At 38.2% G+C, this 18,962-nt stretch overlaps 1 protein-coding gene across 4 annotated transcripts; it reads right to left on the bottom strand.

Moving 5' to 3' along the window:
* Nucleotides 1-585: 585 nt before the first annotated feature.
* On the bottom strand, nucleotides 586-18,634 carry LOC133653051 (voltage-gated purine nucleotide uniporter SLC17A9-like). Of its 4 annotated transcripts, none has more exons than XM_062052058.1 (14): nucleotides 18,530-18,593; nucleotides 18,426-18,493; nucleotides 18,036-18,233; nucleotides 17,823-17,962; nucleotides 16,842-16,941; nucleotides 16,505-16,629; nucleotides 12,002-12,101; nucleotides 11,822-11,918; nucleotides 11,282-11,369; nucleotides 11,149-11,183; nucleotides 5,342-5,457; nucleotides 1,442-1,497; nucleotides 1,284-1,313; nucleotides 586-1,203 (listed from the first exon to the last, which is right to left on the bottom strand). In XM_062052058.1, the coding sequence occupies exons 1-14, from the start codon at nucleotides 18,545-18,547 to the stop codon at nucleotides 1,022-1,024; spliced, it is 1,353 nt and encodes a 450-aa protein (XP_061908042.1). In that variant the 5' UTR covers nucleotides 18,548-18,593; the 3' UTR covers nucleotides 586-1,021. The 4 variants fall into 4 exon arrangements, with proteins under 4 accessions (XP_061908042.1, XP_061908044.1, XP_061908041.1 ...); XM_062052060.1 differs by having other exon boundaries at nucleotides 18,036-18,147; nucleotides 18,530-18,562; XM_062052057.1 differs by having other exon boundaries at nucleotides 18,426-18,634.
* Nucleotides 18,635-18,962: the final 328 nt, after the last annotated feature.

The raw sequence follows: 18,962 nt of genomic DNA, 5'->3' as shown, positions 1-18,962 counted from the left end.
GAGTATGTTTTGCCCTCTTTCTTGTTGTCCATCCCCAGGTTCTCCAATCAGATTCCACGACTACTGTTCCTGCACCCATTCTTATCTGGTCCATCCAGCACTACACAAATCCATGAAGTGGATGTTCTCCCAAGCTGTTGTTGTGTTTCACTGCCCTTTATTTCTCAAACCATACCCAATCTAATTGTCTCTATTTCCCATTTGTCTGTCCCTTTCTAAACCACATACTTTTTGGCCGCTCTAAAAATAAAAGTGCAATACAACTTTAACGGGATGGGTATACCAGATCTTAGCCTTAAAGAGGTAATCAGATATATTGTACACGCTCAAAGATATTTGCTTAGAAATGTCCATTTTGTAAACTGTTTGTCCTCATTATGGTCACAGGGGAGCTGGAGTCTATCCCAGCTGACTTTGGGCTTACACTTTGGACTGATCACTATAGTCAATCACTATCTAACTTATTAATTACACTCTTTAGGATGTAGTTTTGTTGTTATTAATGGTTTAAAAAGTCAATTTTAGGTGATGACAGTAGTTCTATGCAATCAAAACCATTAAGACGACACAAAATACAGAGGCCGGTTTATTGATCAAGTTCATATTCACCAACCGTACATAAAGTCATTACAATAACTCAAAAGTGCAAAGTATGATAGTTTCACAACAAAACCATACAAACAAACTAAAATGATATCTGCAGAGAAAGACACATAGGAAATGTTGATATCTTAGGACAGATAAGGGAAAACTGCTCTCAGGTCTTTGTTTATACATCACTCATTAAGCAGATATTTTCAAACTCAAATCAAATCAAACTTTATTAAGCGCTTTTTACACATAAAAAAATGCAACACAATGTGCATATGGATTGCACATAACAAATATGATTTCTAACATAAACATCCTTTACAATTATTATGTACGCTTTTAATTTGCACAGGTATTGTTTCCATTAGGCAACAGTAAACACTAGTGTGGAGATGTGTTGGTTCATAAATCGACGCGAGACATACTTGTATTATACTGAACTAAGTCCTTTGGTGAACGATTTAGGATTTTCTAGGTCCACACGTTGTGCGTCTCCAAACCAAAGGAAGACTGCAAGACCTATGACGTGGACGCCGGGGATGAGGAAGAAAACTGCGGCCCATGACTGGGTGACCTCAATCAAGTAACCAGTTAGTGAGACCATCACCACCGCTGTGAAGCACATTTGACAGCTATTTCATTTAATTGTTATAGTAGAGTTTACACCACACAAGAACGCTGATAATACGTACCCATGAAAGCCCCCAACATATTCATAAAACCTAAAACAGAACAAGAAAAAATTAATGCACAGCTTATTATATTGACATTTTTGCTAATATTTATCAAAGCTAAAATTTTGTAAACACATGCACTGTTTGCTTTCGCACAAAATTTTAAATTAACTTACCAAAGAGGGCACCAGCGCACGATGGTGTGAGATCCTGGACGTTGACAGACGCACCACTGAAAACCATGACAAATTCACTAAAGCAGTGTTTTTCGACCACTGTGCCGCGGCACACTAGTGTGCCGTGAGATACAGTCTGGTGTGCCGTGGGAGATTATGTAATTTCACCTAATTGGGTTAAAAATATTTTTTGCAAACCAGTAATTATAATCTGCAAATAATGTGCCGTTGTTTAAGGGTCTGTACTGTCTATAGAGCTCGGCAGAGTAACCGTGTAATACTCTTCCATATCAGTAGGTGGCAGCAGGTAGCTAATTGCTTTGTAGATGTCGGGAACATGGTTTGTCGTGATCACAATATGCAGACGACAGCGGGAGGCAATGTGCAGGTAAAAAGGTATCTTAATGCTTAAACCAAAAAAAGGCAAGTGCCGCTAAGAAAAGGCATTGAAGCTTAGGGATGGCTATGCAAAATTAAACTAAAACTGAACTTGCTGCAAAGTAAACAAATGCTGGACGACAGCAAAGACTTACAGCGCGTGGAGCAGACGGCGTCCACAAAGTACATCCGTACATGACATGACAATCAACAAGGTCCCCACAAAGAAGGATAGCGTCCGCACAACTTAAATAGTTTTGATTGCTAAAACAAAGCAGGTGCGGGGAATAGCGTTCAAGGAAGACATGAAACTGCTACAGGAAAATACCAACAAAACAGGAAAAGCCACCAAAATAGTAGCGCAAGACAAGAACTAAAACACGACACACAGAAAAAATGTAAAAAACCTCAAAATAAGTCACAGCGTGATGTGACAGTTTGTGACAGTACACCTACTTTGAGACAAGAGTTATAGTGAATCATGGTTGTTAGGTTTGAATTCATATCCAACAATTGCGAAAACAACTTTTTATTGTCAATATCGGCTGCCGAGTTTCATTTTTCAATGATTTCTGCTGGTTGTGTGCCTCGGGATTTTTTCAATGAAGAAAATGTGCCTTGGCTCAGAAAAGGTTGAAAAACACTGCACTAAAGAACATTGGACTTGTAAGCTGCATTTCCATGTGACTGCATTTCAATGTTTTCACTCAAAACCAAAACAAAAATGAAAAAAAGTTCAATTTGTTTTAATCCTATAAGAAACATATTTTTTATATAGTTATGCCAGGTATGTCAAACGTACGTCCCACGGGCCGGATCAGGCCCGCAAACAGATTTAATCTGGCCCGCGGTCCGCAAGATGAGTTTGCTATTTATAAAACTGAGCTGCAATTTTTCATGAAAGAATCTGCTGTTGTAAATAAATACAATTGGATGTCGCAATAGCAATCCTGCATAATGAAACGTAAAACCTGCCTTATGGTCTGTTTTAAACACAGCGTGCTTTAGCACTTTTAATTCCCCAAAAATGTCTGTCAAAAGAGAGGAAAGTGGACGCAGAGTGTAACTCAACCCTCTTGAATAGGGTTATTTTTTGGTTAAAGAAAAAGGAAAAAAAACAAACGGGTCATTATCCGTTATCCGAATATATTAATGTGTTTGAAATTTGAAAATGGGAATTCAAACAACGAGTGGAAAGCTCTTTTCTCTATCAATGTTTAGACATTGGGTTGATTGCGCATGCGCAGTGTCTCTTCAGGATCCTTGTCTATGAGTGACCCAGAACAACAAGAACAGATGAAGAAGAAGACAAAGAACGACGTCAGTGTGGTCAAAACCATATTTGCGCGGTCATGAGTTCCCTTCTATTTTTTAATGTGCAGTAACTTGGAAAGTGACACGTTTTATTGGTTCTCTATCGAGCAGGCAAACGTTTTTCCATTTCTGTTGTTGTTGTTCAGGGTCACTCACAGGCGAGGATATGGAAAAGAGACACTGCGCATGTGTAATATACCATATTTTCAAACATTGAACACGGAATAGAGAAAACAGTTTTCCACTTGCTGTTTTAATTCCTGTTTTTGATTTTCAAATATATCAATTCGGATAATGGATACCGTTTAGGTCCGTGTTCATTCTATTTCCCATTCTTAAACGCAAATCAAAAAACAAACGTTTTTAAATTTTTCTTACCGGTATATATGGCAGATTTAAAACAAACAAAAAAGGGTTGATTTTCATTCAAATATTGCCATAAAATTGGATTTTGTGCTGTTTTCCTTTAATTTATTTTTATTTTTCCAGATAAACACAAAAATCGAATATACATTCTTCCAAAATGCAAAAATCAACAGCATTTTAGCTTTTCCTTTAGCGTTTAGCATGTTTTTAGCTCTACGGTAACACCTTTGTTCAGCGGGAGTCCTATTGTTGTTTAAAAAAGTGTAATTAAATAGTTGTTCAACTTTTGTTTTAGAAATGCAAATAGAAAAAATGGCCCGAAATGTGTTTATTGATTTGAAATTAAGAATTTGAAATAGAATGAACAGAAGGTACATGGACCCAATCCATTTTCCGTTTTTTGTTTTTTATTATCAAACCCGAAAAAAATGTATATTATTTTTTTGTCAAATTTTTAATTTCAAATGAAAAACGGACGGCCACGACGTACAAGGGCTATATCTAATACCTAGTAGAGTTTTTATTATTTGTTATCTATTTAGGATTTAGTTAAATCCCAGACAGGCTGTGACTTTGTTGGCTTTATAGATAAACTGAGACAAAGTCGGAGTTCATTGAGTACTTGTTGTGTTTTTGAAACAGAACCAATTTTTTCATTAGAATTTTCAACTAACAAAACTGTTTTGACAAGAGGGTTATTTGTGATGTGCATATTTTCATAATGCGCTTGTTCTATTTTTGGCCAAAGTAGTTATGCCATGATTTTACCACATGGGAATAGATTTTTCTCTTTGCGAGCCCTGAGTTAAAACTAGTTTGACACCCCTGAGTTATATGGGCATGATAAGGTGGCAAAGTAGCCAAAATATTTATGTTTCATTATTATTACAAGAAACTTGGTATTCCTTACTGTGATTGCTGAACACAGGATTAGATGAAAAATACTACCGGTATAAATACAGTACTATGCAAAGTTATATTGTTTTAGCAATACTTTAATGACCACCTATAACTAAAATGTCACTTAATAGAGCATTGACCTCAACCAGATATGTCAAATAAAATAACAATGTATTTTGTCCATCAGTCAGTTTCCTTGTTCAATGACAACCAGACAGTGTGCCTTTATAGATCTATCTGTTAATAATTTGGTAATTTGATGTAGGTTGTTGAGTTGAGTTGAGTTTGAGTTTATTTCAAACATGCATGCATACAACATGATGCATCACAATTTCCAGTTTCTCTATTCAACATGTTCGAAAAGGAGTAGGAAGAAGCAGAGCTCATTTAATCCTACCCCTTTTCCTTTACATAGCAGTTGCTAAAACTTTTGTTCACTTCCTGTTTTTTAATTCATTCACAATATACTCCATAGGTAATAACAATAAAAATAATAATAATAATAATAATAATTGGTGCAGTAAGTTGTATTTCATATCGTGAGATGAGTAAGATTATCTTGAAAATGAATGGATGGATGAAATAAATTCAGAATGTTTATCATGGTTCTTCTTTGTACTTTGTAAACACTTTAAGTTTGAAGAGTTTCTTTAAGTGGATCATATTAGTACACTGTTTGATTTCTTTGCTTAATCTATTCCGTAATTTAATTCCATAGTGATTAAAACTGTAACTTTAACCCAGCTTCTCCTCAAAATGTATTTATTCTTGATCCCTGTCAAACTATATATATATTTATATTGAATATACTGTAAATTATGATATTCAATGCTGTCTATACTACTGTATATGTACAATGCTAACATTCCACCATTACTTTATGATTGTATTCACTCTACTGTGTCCTTATCATACACAACGAGGTCACCTTCAAACACGTACCTGCTGGTTAAGGAAAGTGAAACCATAGCTGCAGAAATTAAGATAACCGCCATGTGAAACGAGACCTTCCCAGCCAGCGGAATGACACAAACACCAGAGGCGCCCATGGCAATGAACTGAGGAAGGGAACACATGTTATAAAAGAAACAATGGTACAAAAATATCACAATGATACCTCAGTTTTTATACGCCTCGCACAGTTTTTTGTTTTTTGTATGGGCAAACCTGTCATGATCTGGCAGCTCTGCTGCCGCCATACTGCTTTGTGTTGCAGTGCCTGGTTCTCGGTCAACGGGGCGGAGCGTGCAGTGATAACTTTGTTAAAAGGTTGGTTTGATATACTTTTAGAGGGACAAGCGGTAGTAAATGGATGGATGATAAACATTTTAACGTATAGTATTTCCTATTTAAGTATTACCTTGATATTATATGCATTTAATCTTGTTTCAGAGTCCTTAAAACTCATTTTTTCTACAAGTAAAGCACCAACTCGGCGAGTCTAAATAAAATTGAGCAAATGTGAACAAAACCTAAAGGAGTTAAAAAGGAATTGCACTTTTTTTGGAATTCTGCCCATTTCTCAAAATCATTATGAGAGACAAGAACACACGTGTTTTATTTTTTAGGACTTTAAAGATGATAAAAAACGCTTTGAAGATTCGGCTAATGGGAGTCACCGTTGTAAGCTTAAAGCCCTCTAAAACAACTTGCATGTACAGTCGTGGTCAAAAGTTTACATACACTTGTAAAGAACATAATGTCACGGCTGTCTTGAGTTTCCAATAATTTCTACAACTCTTATTTTTTTGTGATAGAGTGATTGGAGCACATACTTGTATGTCACAAATGCATTCATGAAGTTTGGTTCTTTTATGCATTTATTATGGGTCTACTGAAAATGTGACCAAATCTGCTGGGTCAAAAGTATACATACAGCAATGTTAATATTTGGTTACATGTCCCTTGGCAAGTTTCACTGCAATAAGGCGTTTTGGGTAGCCATCCACAAGCTCCTGGCAAGCTTCTGGTTGAATTTTTGACCACTCCTCTTGACAAAATTGGTGCAGTTCAGCTAAATTTGTTGGTTTTCTGACATGGACTTGTTTCTTCAGCATTGTCCACACATTTAAATCAGGACTTTGGGAAGGCCATTCTAAAACCTTAATTTTAGCCTGATTTAACCATTCTTTTAGCACTTTTGACGTGTGTTTGGGGTCCTTGTCCTGTTGGAACACCCAACTGCGCCCAAGACCCAACCTCCGGGCTGATGATTTTAGGTTGTCCTGAAGAATTTGGAGGTAATCCTCCTTTTTCATTATCCCATTTACTCTTCTGTAAAGCACCAGTTCCATTGGCAGCAAAACAGGCCCAAAGCATAATACTACCACCACCATGCTTGACAGTAGGCTTGGTGTTCCTGGGATTAAAGGCCTCACCTTTTCTCCTCCAAACATATTGCTTGGTGTTGTGGCCAAACAGCTCAATTTTTTGTTTCATCTGACATCACATGGACAAAGATAAGACCTTCTGGAGGAAAGTTCTGTGGTCAGATAAAACAAAAATTCAGCTGTTTGGCCACAATACCCAGCAATATGTTTGGATGAGAAAAGGTGAGGCTTTTAATCCCAGGAACACCATACCTACCGTCATGCATTGTGGTGGTAGTATTATGCTCTGGGCCTGTTTTGCTGTCAATGGAACTGGTGCTTTACAGAGAGTAAATGGGACAATGAAAAAGGAGAATTACCTCCAAATTCTTCAGGACAACCTAAAATCATCAGCCCGGAGGTTGGGTCTTGGGCGCAGTTGGGTGTTCCAACAGGGCAATGACCCCAAAAATGCTAAAGGAATGGCTAAATCGGGCTAGAATTAAGGTTTTAGAATGGCCTTCCCAAAGTCCTGACTTAAACGTGTGGACAATGCTGAAGTAACAAATCCATGTCAGAAAACCAACAAGTTTAGCTGATCTGCACCAACTTTGTCAAGAGGAGTGGTCAAAAATTCAACCAGAAGTTTGCCAGAAGCTTGTGGATGGCTACCAAAAGCGCCTTATTGCAGTGAAACTTGCCAAGGGACATGTAACCAAATAATAGCATTGCTGTATGTATACTTTTGACCCAGCAGATTTGGTCACATTTTTAGTAGACCCATAATAAATTCATAAAAGAACCAAACTTCATGAATGTTTTTTGTGACCAACAAGTATGTGCTCCAATCACTCTATCACAAAAAATAAGAGCTGTAGAAATTATTGGAAACTCAAGACAGCCATGACATTATGTTCTTTACAAGTGTATGTAAACTTTTGATCACGACTGTATATATATATATATAATGTAGTAACATACACATTCATAACAATATGCACAATATTTGCCGTGTTTTGCAAATTTTAAGTATTACTGGAACTTATTTCCTCAGCACATGTATTGCCATTTCCATAGCAGCGCACTTCCGACTTCAGGCAACAAGTGTGTGTTCCTACCTCCGTAAACAAACACAAGTGTGTTGTAATCATGGCACACTTAGTAACAGACACTGAAAGCGTCTATTTTTGGACAACTGAGGATTCACATCATTATCTTTTTGAAGCTGAAAATACGGAAGATGAACTGCTGCTTATAGAAGCGAGCACGAAGAAGAGACGGAAGCCGAGAGAGTGAGGTTGGCGTGACTTCACGCTGCGATTGTGGAACTTTGTGCCAAACTATGACGACATAAATGACGTGCATACCCAAAATGAACTGTAAACGCCCCCAGCCAGCTGGACAAAACAGACACATGTTCATCGAGTGAGTCTCTTTAATATTGATCATAATACATGCAGCACATCACCGTACAACTACAGTACATGCGCCGTCAAGCTAGCTGTGTGCAAACAAAACATTACATTTGGGCTAATACTTTACAGATACTGTAATATTATTGTTCATGTTTTTCAGTCAGTACAGATTGGTGTCTTATTGCATTGTGTTGTGCATCACAAACTCAAAAACATTTAGCTGGAGATGCAAAAAGCTAGCTTAAGCTAATACCGAAGTACGCAGATATGTTACTACTCTAGATACACAGTTCCTCAATATTCGCTCTTACAATAACAATGTCGCCACAGTTTGGTTATTATACAGGTTACGGTACGAAAATGAAGTATTGTTGACGGTTTTTGAATGCATTTTTAAAGTGATTTAGAGGTATAATTGATTGCTCACATTAGTTGCATTGCTAGCCACTTAGAACAAGCCGATTATTACGAGTTAGAATGCAAAACACAAAAAAATCCTTTTGTCTTGTTGTCTCTCATAAGGATTGTGAACAATAGGCAACATTTTAAAAAGTACAGTTCCCATATAAGCTCTTACCAAAGGCAGCAATCATGAATGAAGCTTTCAGCACACAAAACATTGAGATCTATAGTTATATTTTGATAACTCGCCAAATCTTTTTTTTTTAAACGTTTAGGGATCTATTCTATTGCATACAGAGCAGGTTTTTGCCATGGGCAATGTGGGCAACCGCCCAAGGCGCAATCAATGTGAGGGTGCACGCACAAAAAAAAAAAAGGATCAAAACAACACTCGCCAGTTTTCTAGACTACCGCCGCTCATTTCCATTAGTGGCCTTTTTTATATGGAGAAGGCGGCACATTTGCTCCAATGTAAGGTTGGCAATTTGCCCCCCGTTTATTTGAAATAGAGACATAATATTCCTAATTTTTCCAAAAACCGCCTCTGGTAGAGGTAATTAAGACGTCAGCCCATCTCACTCACACTGTTAAAAGTAATTTGGGCATTTTGTCAGAAGGACTATTGTTGTCAAGTTGACAAAACAAATTGATAATGTAAGTATGTACTGAATATATACATGAACTCAGACGCGCTATATAAATATAGCTATATAAATACAGTGTAACAGGTACGTTAGCTAGTATAGTAGAAGTTCTCAATATTTGGGCAAATCAGAAGTCTAGATTACGACTCGGAGAGAGTAGGACAGACACAATTAAATGATACTGGTGTTATTTAAATATGTACAGTGCAACAAATAGTGGACAGACATTGATAGGAATGGCCATTCAAAACAAAAGAAAAAACAGCAAGGGTTCAAGTAATTCATAACAGGTAGTATCAAAAGTTCTTAAAGTTCATAAGAGTCATATGAGACTGATCGCAGTCCATATGCGCAATCACAGTTCATACAGCCACACGGGTTGGGGTTGTGGATATGGCAGTTTGTAGTGAAAGTTCAGTTTATGGGCAGGGTGTGTATGAGGTAGTGCAAAGGGCCGCAGAGCAATGAGGTGCGAGGCAAGGGGTTCGGCTATAAGCCGCCTACCGGCCCGACCAGAGCAGGTGGAGTTCAGGGGTTGAGTGGTGGAGATCCTTGGGCTCAGGCTCGAGGCCTATCTACAGCTCGCCATCCAAGACATAGGGACCTGGCCAACTCGGCTTAATATCTTAACATTGACACACTCTCTCGTCGCAACTCGGCCCTGATGGTCGGCACCGGCTTCAGATGTCCCCAGGTTTAGCCACCGCACCTGGCAGCCATCTTGGAACGCTGGATTTTATAGCGCGCGATTGGCTGCAGCGGGTCACGTGAGCGCGTGTGTTAAACTCGCGAGATTAAACGTGGAAACGGAGCAGGTAATATGAGGAGATGCCATGAGAGGAAATATGGCTTATTTCCCACCCGTGTTACAACAGCTATATAAATACAGACCATTTACCATGTTGAGCCAACTTGACTTACATTTGTAGGAACTTGATCAAACATATTGAACCAACATATTTTAAAGTTATCTCAACTAATATTTTCAAGTTCACCTTACATCAGACTGAACGTCAACTCATGTTTTCAAATGTAATATACCTGACACTATAAGTTGACTCAACTTAACTCAGTCAAAGCACAAAAGATGACCTAACTGAGCGCTAAATGTTAAATGTGAGCACTAAATGTTAAATATAAACCTAAATCTTAAATCCAAACCTAAATCTTAAATCCAAACCTAAATCTTATATTTAAATCTAAATGTGAGCGCTAAATGTTAAATCAAAACCTAACTGTTACATCTAAACCTAAATGTTAAATATAAATATAAATGTGAGTGCTAAGTGTTAAATCTAAACCTAAATGTGAGCGCTAAATGTTAAATGGGAGCATTGAGATTCAGCATTTAGCGCTCACATTTAGATTTAGATTTAACATTTAGATTTAGGTTTAACATTTAGATTTAGGTTTAGATTTAACATACAGATTTAGATTTAACATTTAGATTTAACACACAGATTTATATTTAAAATTTAGGTTTGGATTTAACATTTAGATATAATATTTAGAGTTAACATTTAAATGTAATTGTGATTAAAGTTAGCTAAATCAAAGAAAAGTGAGTTAAATCTGAGAAATACATCTGCTAGAAAAATTGTGACTGAACTTTTACATTCGGCACCCCATACTTGTGATGCTTGATCCACCAACAACAGTCTGTGTAAAAGTACAATAGTAAAAAGTAGTTTTTAGCAGGAACCAAAACCATATTCGAGATTCCCTTCCCACTTTTTAGTGTAGACCTAAAATCTTCCTTTTTGATGAAGCCTATAAAAGTGCCTTGAGATTGCTGTGGATCGGCACAATACAGTTTTGAAATGTCATCTAATCATGGACATTACTTTTCTTTCGCTTCACATGTAGAGAAATGATACAATTCCACCATACAAACACACAAATACACTATTAGCACACATTGGGATTTCAACCATCAACTGTACAAGCGTACAGTAAAAAAAAAAAGTCAGCATACTTACTTGCATCGTCTTTCTCACAAACACGACACTGTATCCTATATAGGAGGGGGGAAAAAAACTTTGTTGAATTGCATGTATTAAAAGTCAATCAAATGTGATCTATGATGTCATTAACTTTGGTGACAAAAGATACCTCGGCTGATGAGTGAATCTGAAACATATCCACCCCAAAGAGCAGCAGGAATTGCTGCTAGCCAAGGAAACACATTGTACACCCACACCTGCAAGAACAGACACATACCAACCATACCATACCAACTTCATTTATAAAGCCCTTTAAAAACAACCATTGTTGAAGAACAAAGGGCTGTACACCACAAGAAAATACAGGCAAAGGACAAACTAAAAAATAACATTTAAAACAGAGGTAAAATACACACACACATATACACATACATACATATATATATATATATATATATACATATGCACATAGAAAAAGCAAATACAAATTATCTTAAGAGCAATTTGTTAGATAAAAAGCAGTTAAAAAGTTAAAAACAGTTTAAACAGTTCAAAGTCTCATGCTGGGTTAAAAGCCAGTGAGTAAAAATGGGTTTTAAGAAGGGTCTTAAAAGTAGCCAAAGAAGGGGCATGTCTCACATGGAGAGGGAGATCGTGCAACATGACATGAGTGTTGCACAAAGTAGTTATGGAAGGAGAAAAAAAGTACCGCAGCGTGTGGATATTCTTCACTGAAGTATGTTGGCATCCACGACAGTAAAATGTAGGAAGTGCCACATGTGCATAGGTGAGCAAAAACCATGGCCCTAACAAAGAGGAGAGGAAACAGAGAGGTTATGTTCCTGGTGAAAAACCAACGCACAAATACAAGATAAAGAGTGAGTTTTACCAGACGCATGGCTTCTTCAGGAGACTCAGCAAATAGGACATTGAAAAACTCCTTGAGTGTGAGCCGTTGTTTCTTTGCTTCTGTTTTGGATAAGATTTACCTGCATGATCACACAGCAAACATTTTACTATAGCGCCAACATTAGTGTCACTTTGAAGGAAACAACGGCTTTTAACTAAAACACGTTAATCGACCAACTGTTGAATACCAGGGACAACGAAATAAGTCAAGTCAAGTATAGTGACACCTCATCTTAAGAGTGTTTTGAGATAAGAACTGTCTCTCATGGCTATTTGTTTTGTTTTAAGTTTCAGGCAAACGCTTGAGTTACGAGCATCCCGCCATTAGTTGGTGTGGCAAATGTCACAGTGAATGCCGTAAGATCCGACCAAAACATTTGGTCTTGCTCGCTAGCAATAGCTTGTAGGCAGATATTGACATTACTTTGTTTTCCAACCATGGGAAGGAAGAAAGTGAGTGTGAAGGATAAAGTTGAGAAAAAGAAGCAGATTATATTTATTTAATTAATGAAAGAAATGATCAAAAACATGATGATCGTGTAGTTGACTTGATGTGTATCACTGCTAGTCTGCACCATACTGAAGTAGAATGAGCTCAACAACCATTCAAGAATGTTAAAATAATATCCAAACCAGGGGTCGGCAACCCATAATGTTGAAAGAGCCATATCGGACCAAAATAACTAAAAACAAATCTGTCTGAAGCTGCACAAAATAAAAAGGCTATTAGAAGCCTTATAATAAAGGTAACACATGCTGAAAGTGTCAATATTAGCCTATACTATCAAGATGACTATGTAGGCTAGAAATACATGAGCATTCATGTTTAAATGTTTATTTCTCCTGCAGCACATCCTGGAGAGAATGACGCACCACGTGACTACTCTGCTGTATGATGGGACTTTAGGTTTAACTTCCATTACAACGTTAATGTATTATGTTTAGTAGGCATTGATGAAATTATCCAAATACAATAAAGAAATCCGATTTTTGATGTCGCTTTAATTTTTAAAGATTCGAAAAAAACAAAATAGATTGTGCATAATAGGCCTCCTATACTTTCAGACTTCCCCATGGAATTAAAATGCAGTCATCTTCAATTCTCACTAATACAATACAATCTTCTTCCCTTTTTCCTCTTATCTGGGCAAAAGACAGAGTGCAATAAAACACAGCCTGCAATTATAAATTAAAAAAAACCAGCAGCATTTTCAAAAAGGTAAAGCATATACAATTAAAATAATACAGTTTAAGTTCAATTTCTGTGCATTATCCTCTTCTCATTAGTTTTCTGCAAATGCCAAGTTGGTCACTGCGAGGGTAAACGTGGAAGCCTTCTCTTTTGACACCAAAATACAACGCAGCCGATCGGGCTTGAGCAACAAAACACAATAATATCCCTATATGTCATTCCAAATGTGTATTGACAAAATTCAGAAATCACTCTATAAAAGCAGCTACTTTGTTACTAAAGATGTGCCCATAACTGGATTGTCGTTTAATGTGACTTCAGGCAGGTAAACTCTAACTTTAATCTTCACGCAGGACTGTAAACTATAATCTGTGAGGCGGGTGCGGTATTTGGATTTGATGTAGTTCGTGTTCGACAATATCTGTTCTCACAGGTATTTGTTTTGTTTGCAACAGCCACCTGCCTGGCACCACGTCAAGCTGAAAGAAATGTGCCTCGCAGGCTTACGCAAATCTTCGTTGACAGAAACGTTGAAATGTAATATTTATTTGACATATTTTTACAGCACTGGAAAACATTAGTGTTTGTGTCATGTTTGTACTCCTACAGAAACCATATTAAAACAAAAAACATATTTTTTCCCCAACTTTTTCCATTTTCACCCGATCTAAATGGTGAACATTTATCCTTAAAAATAAAGAAAGCTGCTGAAGACGTGTTTGACAGAGAAACAGCCGGAAGGCGATGCCGTAGAAGCCACCCTCCAAGGTAAATGCTGTATATTATTATAACATTATTTCATAAAACTACTGTAGTTATTTATAATACATTCTATTGTATTGTTCCCATACAATATTTCTTTTATTGTCACGGCATGTTAGCTGTTTCCTGTCTCGAGTTCTCCTGTATCCTGTTCCTGTTTTCCTGCCTTAATCCTTTGGACATTAAAGTCATGTTTTCGTCCATCACGCCTGCCATCTTTGCATCTAGGAGTTGGTCACCAGCACTACCTGACAGAATACTCAAGCAGTGACTTGAGGACGAGGCAGGCATAAATAGTAGCCAGCTGATTGACACCAGGTGTGGCCTGGCTGCCAATCAGCCGCAGGTAAGGGGAAACAGTGCTCAGACAAAGATGTGTGAAGCGGTCACGGAAAAACACCCACACAACAGGAAGAGTCACCAAAATACAAACCCCGTTTCCATATGAGTTGGGAAATTGTGTTAGATGTAAATATAAATGGAATACAATTATTTGCAAATCCTTTTCAACCCATATTCAATTGAATGCAATACAAAGACAAGATATTTGATGTTCAAACTCATAAACTTTATTTTTTTTTGCAAATAATAATTAACTTAGAATTCCATGGCTGCAACACGTGCCAAAGTAGTTGGGAAAGGGCATGTTCACCACTGTGTTACATGGCCTTTCCTTTTAACAACACTCAATAAACGTTTGGGAACTGAGGAGACACATTTTTTAAGCTTCTCAGGTGGAATTATTTCCCATTCTTGCTTGATGTACAGCTTAAGTTGTTCAACAGTCCGGGGGTCTCCGTTGTGGTATTTTAGGCTTCATAATGCGCCACACATTTTCAATGGGACACAGGTCTGGACTACAGGCAGGCCAGTCTAGTACCCGCACTCTTTTACTACGAAGCCACGTTGATGTAACACGTGGCTTAGCATTGTCTTGCTGAAATAAGCAGGGGCGTCCATGGTAACGTTGCTTGGATGGCAACATATGTTGCTCCAAAACCTGTATGTATCTTTCAACATTAATGGCGCCTTCACAGATGTGTAAGTTACCCATGTCTTTGGCACTAATACACCCCCATACCATCACATATGCTGGCTTTTCAACTGTGCGCCTATAACCACCCGGATGGTTCTTTTCCTCTTTGGTCCGGAAGACACGACGTCCACAGTTTCCAAAAACAATTTGAAATGTGGACTCGTCAGACCACAGAACACTTTTCCACTTTGTATCAGTCCATCTTAGATGAGCTCAGGCCCAGCGAAGCCGACGGCGTTTCTGGGTGTTGTTGATAAACGGTTTCCGCCTTGCATAGGAGAGTTTTAACTTCCACTTACAGATGTAGCGACCAACTGTAGTTACTGACAGTGGGTTTCTGAAGTGTTCCTGAGCCCATGTGGTGATATCCTTTACACACTGATGTCACTTGTTGATGCAGTACAGCCTGAGGGATCGAAGGTCACGGGCTTAGCTGCTTACGTGCAGTTATTTCTCCAGATTCTCTGAACCCTTTGATGATATTACGGAACGTAGATGGTGAAATCCCTAAATTCCTTGCAATAGCTGGTTGAGAAAGGTTTTTCTTAAACTGTTCAACAATTTGCTCACGCATTTGTTGACAAAGTGGTGACCCTCGCCCCATCCTTGTTTGTGAATGACTGAGCATTTCATGGAATCTACTTTTATACCCAATCATGGCACCCACCTGTTCCCAATTTGCCTGTTCACCTGTGGGATGTTCCAAATAAGTGTTTGATGAGCATTCCTCAACTTTATCAGTATTTATTGCCACCTTTCCCAACTTCTTTGTCACGTGTTGCTGGCATCAAATTCTAAAGTTAATGATTATTTGCAAAAAAAAAAAATATGTATCAGTTTGAACATCAAATATGTTGTCTTTGTAGCATATTCAACTGAATATGGGTTGAAAATGATTTGCAATTCATAGTATTCCGTTTATATTTACATCTTACACAATTTCCCAACTCATATGGAAACAGCGCAGGACAGGAACTAACCCAAAACACAGCAGAACACCAACAAAAGGGCACGGCTTAGTGTAACCAGCCGTGACATATACAAACTTTGCTTTTCTTTTTATAAGGCATTTTATATATGGAAATAGCGCTTTTTGGGGGAGGCCATGCACCAATTAAGTTTATTTTTATGTATTTCAATAGGAGATGTTGATTTGAAATACAAGTGTTTTCAGTTAAGAGCTCCATCACATAATCAATTAAGCTTGTAAGTCGACATACTGCTGTAGGTAAAAGTACTGTGGCACTGTCCAACTAACTGTATTTAGTGGAAAACAAGCCATATTGCTGCCAACACCTGACAACTAAATAATTGAGATCAAACACAAAGACATTCATTGAACTTAGTTTTCATAACAAACTTTTGACATTGCTAAGGACTGTGAAATTTGAGGAAAAGCATTATGTGTAACAGAGACATGTTTGGCCTTCATAACCAGATCGTCATTTGAAGCTACACTTTTAATTGCATAGAAATCATACAGTATATGGCACCTTTTAATAAAAACTGCCAAACAACGAGTGCCCAGAGTCCAGACAGAAAACCAACAGCATAGAATGCACTTTCCCAGCCGTACAAGTCCAACATTAGCGATCCCAGCCCACCTGCCATCAATATTCTGGAAGAACAATTTAAACGTGTCACAAAAAATACAGTTGTACTGGTGTGTTGATTAGTGTGGGTGTATGTGTGTATATGCGTGCGTGTCCTTGTGTGTGTGTGTGTGTGTGTGTGTGTGTGTGTGTGTGTGTGTGTGTGTGTGTGTGTGTGTGTGTGTGTGTGTGTGTGTGTGTGTGTGTGTGTGTGTGTGTGTGTGTGTGTGTGGCATACCCAAGAGAGCTCCCACTTTGAATGATGCTCATTAAAAAGCCATTTTCTCCTTCTGCTGCACGCTGTGCAATCAGACTGGCCAAAGATGGGACAAAGACACCTGGAAACCAATTTTGGACAGACACACCACCATTTTGGATACTTTTGATGAACTTACATTTGCTGCAATCGCATTTAAAATAACAATTCATTTTGCAAAGGTTATAAACTTGCAATAACTAAAAAAAACTAAAGAATCTCAACACAGCTAACAGTACATTGAATAGTCCGAGTGCATCAGTCTTCATTATGTGTACATAAAAACGTATTATTTAAAAACCATCACTTCAAAAGTGTTAAAAGCTTGGTCATCACATTGTACTAAACAATCGTGGATGCTGACCAAAATGTGCAATGTTACTTATGCCTTTCATTGCAGAGGACATGTCATGGGTTTGATTCCTCAGGGAGGGCATGTGGCATAAAAACAAAACCAAAACCACTCATGCGATCGACTACATCTGGCAAATCTAAAAAAATGATGACTAAAATTGCGAGTAGTTCCATCTAAAACCTGTATGGTGTCTTACAAATTGGAAAAGGAGCTATTTTGGTCAGAGTGGAGGAGACTGGTTCCCAGACGCAACATGATTAGCCATATTCAGTCATTTACAATACTTTTAAGAAGTTCCACACTGTTAGGGTTAGCGTCAAGTAGTTCATATGACACAACTCACTGTCACAATGAAGTTATACTATGCCACATGGTTCTGCGCTTGGATTCTTATCATTGGATTTATAAATACTTGGTATCAGAAACAAACACCCATACTGGATCCAGAGCCTAAGTTTGAGAAAGGCTGAGTCAATAGGAACACAGCAATTCACTTTCGTTTTTATGCAGGTAAAATGTACTAAACATGTTCTGCTTTGATGCTAGCTGAGCTTTTTCTGCTGTCATTAATCAGTTTTGCTACGGTCTTTTCTTTAGCGTAAAATCACCTTGCACTAGTCCCATGAGGGCTCTGGCCATGGTCATTAGAGTCAAGGTGTGAGAGCCTAGGTGGGCCAGAAGGGGCGTAGCGGCTGTGATCACGGCCCATGATGCTGCTGAGAAGATAAGAACTCGCTCCCCTCCAATTCTACAATGATCAACACCCCAAAGTCAAAAGCTGCGCCTTTAAGCTAGTAGAATTCTGTATGTGAAACACTTACTTGTCACTTGCATATCCTCCTAAAATCTGTGTGCAAGAGTAGCCCCAGAAGAATCCACCCAGAGCGAGACCAGTATCGATCTTGCTCCAGTGGAACGTGGTTGCCATTGAGACTGCACAGACAGGCATGGTCATCCTGGCGCAGTAGAGCAGGCATGTACCAACAAATAAAACTAGCATCCATTTGCGAGCTACAGCTCTATCGGTTGGACAAAAAAAAAGGCATACCAAGAGGATTAGTTATAGTCTCTCACATTAACAGGATACCTTTCTGGAAAGTAATAGGTTGTTAGCTTATATGGTGAAACATACAGATAGAGTCCATGCTCTTTATTTGAGAGTGACAATCTGAGAAGCTTGAAAACAAACAAACAAATGGCATACAACTCACCTGGGCCACTGTTCTTTGCCTCCCGCCTCATCCCTGGCAATATTGGCTGTATAAACATTACGATCCAAGAGGGGAGCAGCCAAGTTAATCCAATCATCTCCCAATGTGTGTTTGTCTGCCATTCAGAGCATATGCTGGCGTCTTCAGGGTTTAGCTGTGCAGCATTCCCACCCAGAGAAGTGAGCTGCTGTAACACATCCCAGCTTCAGGCAGACAGGCACAACTCGTAAAACTTGTTTGAACAAATAGTAGGCAAAACTGATGTGGTTGAAGCGAATGCTAACACCGTGATTGACAAACAGAAACATGTTTTGCTTGATTGCAAGACGTCTATGAAGATCTTGATAATATTCAGGCTGAATGTACTTGTTGGGCTAGGTGTATTTACAGGATTTGACAAAACCTACTGAACATTTTGAATTGTGGTGTGGATTTGTTTCCCAATGTGTGATCATTTATGAAACCATCTTTTTTTGTCAGTATAGAACACATTTTGAACACTTATTGACAAATTACAGGCATTTGCAGAGGTGAATA

The sequence above is a fragment of the Entelurus aequoreus genome, linkage group LG07 (assembly GCF_033978785.1).
Source record: "Entelurus aequoreus isolate RoL-2023_Sb linkage group LG07, RoL_Eaeq_v1.1, whole genome shotgun sequence".
Taxonomy (NCBI): domain Eukaryota; kingdom Metazoa; phylum Chordata; class Actinopteri; order Syngnathiformes; family Syngnathidae; genus Entelurus; species Entelurus aequoreus.
The sequence above is the reverse complement of the archived record's forward strand: the minus strand, read 5'-3'. Positions and strand labels throughout refer to the sequence as shown.

Excerpts from the sequence above, each read along its gene's own strand:
- LOC133653051 (XM_062052057.1), bottom strand. The coding sequence starts at position 18,547 with ATGGCAGACAAACACACATTGGGAGATGATTGGATTAACTTGGCTGCT. Across the intron at positions 16,942-17,822 it reads CCTCATGGGACTAGTGCAAG|GTGTCTTTGTCCCATCTTTG; the intron begins GTGATTTTACGC and ends ATTGGTTTCCAG. Across the intron at positions 5,458-11,148 it reads TTGTGAGAAAGACGATGCAA|TTCATTGCCATGGGCGCCTC; the intron begins GTAAGTATGCTG and ends TCCCTTCCTCAG.